General features: G+C 33.9%; 1 protein-coding gene across 1 annotated transcript; it reads left to right on the top strand.

The window, feature by feature from the left end:
• Window positions 1–4,447: 4,447 nt before the first annotated feature.
• LOC138879991 (uncharacterized) lies at window positions 4,448–5,533 on the top strand. Its single transcript, XM_070159639.1, has one exon. The coding sequence runs from the start codon at window positions 4,448–4,450 to the stop codon at window positions 5,531–5,533; it is 1,086 nt and encodes a 361-aa protein (XP_070015740.1).
• Window positions 5,534–6,339: the final 806 nt, after the last annotated feature.

Here is a 6,339-nt window from a genome sequence, read left to right as displayed (position 1 = left end):
AGCGAGGCCACGCAATTGTCATTTTTGTTTGGCACGGCGCACCTCGATTTATTTTGAAAAAGAAAACCAATTAACTAAAGAAGAATTCGGGAACGTCTACTCATTCAAAAGAAATTTCAATCTTATTAAATGGCTTAGAAGGTACCATATTAAGAGGGTCAGCTAATTCAAAACAAATCGTTTTACAAAACAATCAAAAATTAAATTCATTCAAATTGCCTCCAAGCTTGGGCTCCAATGAACTCAGCTCTTAAGGATGAGAAGAAATACAAGTACCAAATGTGATAATGAAATTAACAACCATTTGCCTGTTATTGGGCCAGATTTAAGCCCAAAGTTTCTGAACCAAGGATTGAGTGAGATCGACTGCCAATCAGCTAAGGCTATGTGAACATAAAATAAATTGTTTTTTTTTTAATTTCTGAATTTAACTAATCTAGCACAAATCAACTAACTAAACTTCTGATTTTATCTTTTATGCCTTCTTAAGCCTAACCTGCCATAGGATGAGTTCATTAATAATCAAACGAGCTACTGGGATCACGAACTAAGCCCAAATAGTAAGGGCATTACCCCTCTCTCGTTACTGGCTTTAAAACCTAGGCTCCAGAGATCCAAAAATGAAGGTCAGGCCTCCGTATCATATCCTTACCAGTACTAAAAACAATTGCACTCAACCAACTCACAATGAACTACAGCATTCCACAGTAAACGAGTTGTAAGGAAATTTCAAAAGCCAACTTATGCAATGCTTAAATTTAACTACACTACTAATGGAATCAACAAGTATTCAGGTTTGCATTCGATCCTAAGCTAAACTTACAAACACCAGCCCCCAAACTTCCACCAATCTTTTTCCCTCGATACGAAACAGTAACAACATATAGAGAATTAGCATAGTTTTGCTTGAATTCAGAAATCAGCCCCAAAACTCTTAAAGAGCACAAGTTCATTTCTATGGCATAATTTCTATGACATACTAATCATAAAAGACGTGAGAGCTTTAGAACAGTTATATTCAGTCAGGCCTCAACTCAAAGTACATGCTCTTTGTCACCTGTTGACAAGAATTTGAAGAAATACCTGGAAAATAAGAGGAAACAATAAGAGAATAAGGCTCAGCAGATGAAAACGCAGCAGCAACACAGCAGAGTTCAACACCAACAACCCATTTCAAACAGAAAATGATGTGAAATAATCCCAAAACACTTCAATCGAATAGTAACCAAGCAAATCTTCAAACCAAACTTTTAAAACCAAATTCAGTCCATTTTAAACCCCACATGAATCAGAAAATTGTTTCAGAAATTCAAAACCTCAAAATTCCAAACAAGATCAATGGAACAATGTTTTTATCAAAAAAAAATCTCAATTGTTTATGATTTTTCTGGATTTTTCTCTCTGAATTCCTCCCTTGAATGGAAAGAAAATGTGCTTTTATAGGCAAGGGAGTAGGGGCAGCACTAGGGAAATTAGATTTGCTCTTTTACCCTCCTCCAATTTTCATTTTAGCTTAAAAATCTCTAGCCAATTTTCATTTTTGCTTAATGCACCTTAATTAGAAAACATAAATTAAGAAATGCCCCCACCCCATGCTTCCTAGAAGCTTCCCAGTTCTGTTACCAAGAGATTCCTCATACCAATTTCCCCAATTACCCTTTTTAGCTACTGTTATTTACCCTCCCAACCTAAACCAACTATGGGTCAGGCCAACCCAAACAACCGAAATTCTGGGTCTGTTGTTGGGATGGGTCACAATAAATCGAGGGCCCAAGAATTCCACCCGGCCCATACATATTCTGAGACCCAAAACTCTGACCCAAACAAGTTGGCATTCAAACGATGGCCCCAAAGAACTCAATCAATTTTAATACTAACGAATCGACTTAATTCTATCCTTCTAACAAAAATATCCAGAGTTAACTCATGGATACTGCTATACAAATTTAAACTAATGAGCAACAAAAACAGAAGAAAAAAGAAAAAAAAAAGAAAGAATGAAGATGGAGGAGAAACAGAAGAAAATAAATTTAATAACGAATGGACGAGGAAGACGACGGAGAAAGGACAAAGAAAAATACCTCTAAGTTCGCACGGGCAAAGCTTGATGAACTTTACCGACTTCGATTTGATTTGAAACAAGTATTAGCCATATGTTCTCAAATAAAACAAACGAGCAATAACCGTATCAAGCCCTATCGTTCAAGGGGACTCGAAGGTTTGACAGATTCTCCCCTTCTTCGTTTTTAAGCTCCGAACTAGACTGATTTGGTGAGGACTTGGAAAAATAGTGGTGGATTGGGGTTAAGGGAAGGGTGATGGTTGCATGGACGGATTCTGGGTAGTGTTCGGGCTCCGCCACCGGCCGGAATTGGCGAAGAGGTTGAAGGCGGCGCTAGGGTTTTAATTAGAGAGGTGAAGAAGATAGACGAGGGGGTCTGTTTGGAACTGAACTGATCTCAACTCTTAGGACATATTTAGTTAATACAAAGAAGCAACCCCTACCGTTGGATGAGCCAAAATTAAGGGCTGAGATTAATTTAAACCCGCCAAACTTGAAACGGCGACGTTTTGGCGGCCATGACATCTGAGAGGTCTGGGCCTGGTATGGGGCGAATTCGGGGATTGACTTGAGGCTGGATTTCACTTAGGCCAGGGGGAAAATAGAAGTAGCCCAAACTAACTCTCTTCTACTTTCATTTCCTATTTCAAATCAATTTTTCCAAAAATTCGTTTTTTCCTCTTTTTTTCAAAATTAAATTTAAATTTAAATTAAATCCTAAAACCTAATTAACCCATCAAAAACACTAATTAAACCTAAAGAATAATTATCACAATTAATAAAGAAAACAAATTAAAAGAAAACTACTCAAAATTCAAAATTAAAATTAAAAAGTGCAAATTAAACTATTTTTTATAATTTTTCCATTTTTATAAACAACTAATTTGCTATTTAATCTTAAAAATGCAAAGTCAAATCCTTAATGCAAATGCAACCTATATTTTTGTATTTTTCATTAATTTAAATAAAATAAACACGCACAAGTAAATGCAAACAATTAACAAGAAAGTGCTACAAAAATCTACAAAATTGCAAACCAATGAAAAAGAATTATTTTGTTTTGAATTTATGCGAGTAATTCATATAGGGCGAAAATCATGTGCTCACATATATTACCTGAAAAGTGATATTATAGGTAACAACTTACTAGTTGTAGTTTATGCTTCATTCATATAAAATACTTGAAAATGGTAAGTCAGTAGCAAGCATCAAGTAGATCATGGATACTCGAAAATATCTCTTCTAGTAGTCATACTAATCACTGTTTCCTTTCAAATGATACGACCATAAATTATGAAGTATACTTTCTCAGTAGCTGATTTGTGTTCCAAATTTTAAAGAAGTAATTAATCAACCTAGATAAAGATGTGAAGTATTTCTTATTTTCTTCAAGATGATTTATGCTTCTAATCAGTATGACATTTTTTTTTATGCAAGTGCAAAAACCCAAAAGGAAAAAATATTCATCCAAGTAAAAAAATATTAAAAGCAGCAGGACAGATTGAAGATAGTTAGCACACAAATAAGCATAAGACAACCTATATAACATATCCTTGGTTACCATGACATGCATCATAACAACAATTAACTACTACTATAATTTTCACATATAGAACTTCGAAAATTTCATTCCATTCATGTGATATAAAAGATGTAATATGGATATGTGCTTATGCAATACATGTGTAGTACGAAGTTGTGTGCATACGGGATATTAGATGAATGACAAGTATAAGATAATCATACATTCTTACGTTTCATTACTTACCATATGTAGTTTCTCTTTACATCTAACAAAGAGATGATATGTATGGCTTTTAATTGCAATATTTTCGGATGTAGTAAAATTTTTGTAGATATATATACAATTGGTTAGAGACTCGTGTTGATAACGTGTTATGAAATAAAAGCAATTTAGTAAAACATGAACAAGAAATAAAGACAATTTAGTAAAACATGAACAAGAAATAGAGATAGAGAGAAAGGAAGAGATTTTCTTCTTCAATTGTGTGTATTTTCCTATCTATTACAAGGCCTTTATAGGCATGAAAAGTGAAGAAAATATGTCATGGAATATGTCATTGAATATGTCATTAACCATTTAAGAGAAAAATCATGGAGGAAGAGTAGACATCCATCATATTTTAATTTTTATCATAACAGTAACGAATTATTGGTGTCAATACAACTCATTTCATCACTAAAGATTGTTAAACATTTATGATAGTACATTTCTCATTGAACTTAAAGTTACTTAATTACCTCATTAAATTTTAAGGGAGTTTAATCTAGACTTATTCGAAAGCATGTCTGTTCCGTATTTGTCTACCTATAAGTATGACACGCAAGTCATAACGTTTCAATATAGCCAATACAAGAAGCAAAATGAGAAAGTTTTACAAATATTCCATCTTTGCAGCTTTGTTTCTCTTCACATTTGCAACTTCATTTGAAATTGCACTCTCCTTGTCTCCTAAACATAAGTTTCCAGCATCAAACCATATTCTTCACTTAACTCCTAAGGATGCCTCAGAAAATCCTCATTCAATTAAACCCAATTTTAAAACTAAAGTTGCTCCTAATCCTGCACCAAGTAAACATTTATCTGCACATTTGGCTCCTAAAAGCGCAATTAAACAAAACCTTCTACCAAAACCAACATCAAATCCTAGAGAAAAGAGCAAATCTAAGTCAAGCTTGACCCCTCAATATTCTCATGTGTCTTCAAAGCCAATTCCTCACTCAACTGCTAAATTGACAAAAATACCTCACTCGTCTATATTTGCTCCTAGGCTTGCACCAAGAAAATATTTTCCAACACATTTGGCTCCGAAAAGCTCAATTAAACAAAATCTTTCTCCAAAAATAGCACCAAAGCCAATTGAAAAGCACACATCCAACTCAATCTTGGCTACTCATTCTCATGTCTCTTCTTCAAAGCAAGTTCCTCTCTCAACCTCTAAGGTGACAATAACATCTCCTAGGCCTGCACCAAATAGATATTTTCCAACACATTTGACTCCCAAAATCCCAAGAAAACAAAGCCTTCCTCCAAAACCATCATTTAAATCATCTTTGGCTCCTCATTCTCATGTGTCTTCAAAGCTAACACCACTCTCAACTCCTAAGATAACTAAAACATCTTTTTCTAGATCAAAATTTGCACCTCAGCCTGCATCAATTAAACGTCTTTCCCCACATTCGGCTCCTAGAATCTTAAGTAAATTTCCTTCAATTTCATTCACAACCCTTATGCCTAAGGTAACAAAACCACTTCATTCTAAATCTAACATTGCTCCTAATTCTGCACCAAAGAAACACATTGCTCCAGAAATCTCAGCCAAACTAAACCGTAATTTTAAATTAGCACCGCATTTGAAAGAAAAGATTGGCACTAAGTCACGATTGGCTCCTCATTATTCGGTGTCCTCAAGGTTGACTCGGAAAATTTCGCCCAAGCCGGCGCCATGAAAGTATATTCATCAATAGAGGAAAATTAGAACACAACAATTATTCTGGCAAAATGATTTATAAGGAGAATGATCTAACGAATTGTTATGGTTTATAGGATTTACAGTAAAATTGTTTACTCTTTTCGGTTTGCCAGACTTATTTCATTTAGATAAATAAAGAACTTTTCTGTTTTTTCTTTAATATGTTTGCTTTCAAATTAAATAAAGAGGCGAAATATTGTACATCAAACCACATCAATTTCCTACTATTCTCTATATGTTATTCCCTTGATAGTGCTAAATGTCCGCCTTATTATAATTGATCTGCATCACTAGCTCAATTGCCCGTTGGATTTTCTCAATTCTAAAGCTAAATAAAGTTGTTAAGGACAATTACATATTTATTCACTTAGAGAAAAACAAGAACAATATATGGAATGATCAATAAAAAAATTAACTGAACATTAGATTTATAATAATCAATACGAGATTATTAACACAAAGCATTTGCAGTTCACCCTTTTATATTTCGTATTTTCTGTATCTATTTGAGATTTTACATTAAGCCTGATACATAACATGCTTTAGCTCAATTTTCTCTCTATAATACCTCGTCGAGAGAAATTATATTTTTTCCGTACGTCCATTTTCTTCTACAAGAAGGAAAAAGTTGTTCAAGTGCCTTTTCAAGAATTCATGGTTAAGTTGATTTTTATATTACAATGTTATGATCTTTAGGCCAATAGATATGTATTCTCTCTAGCAGCTTATACTTTCAAATTGTTGAGTATTAGTCAATTAGTCCAAGCTGAGGTTAGTGGTTCT

The sequence above is a fragment of the Nicotiana sylvestris genome, chromosome 10 (genome assembly GCF_000393655.2).
Source record: "Nicotiana sylvestris chromosome 10, ASM39365v2, whole genome shotgun sequence".
In the NCBI taxonomy this organism is placed as follows: Eukaryota; Viridiplantae; Streptophyta; class Magnoliopsida; order Solanales; family Solanaceae; genus Nicotiana; species Nicotiana sylvestris.
The sequence above is the reverse complement of the archived record's forward strand: the minus strand, read 5'-3'. Positions and strand labels throughout refer to the sequence as shown.

Coding starts and splice junctions, on each gene's coding strand:
- LOC138879991 (XM_070159639.1), top strand. CDS start 4,448: ATGAGAAAGTTTTACAAATATTCCATCTTTGCAGCTTTGTTTCTCTTC.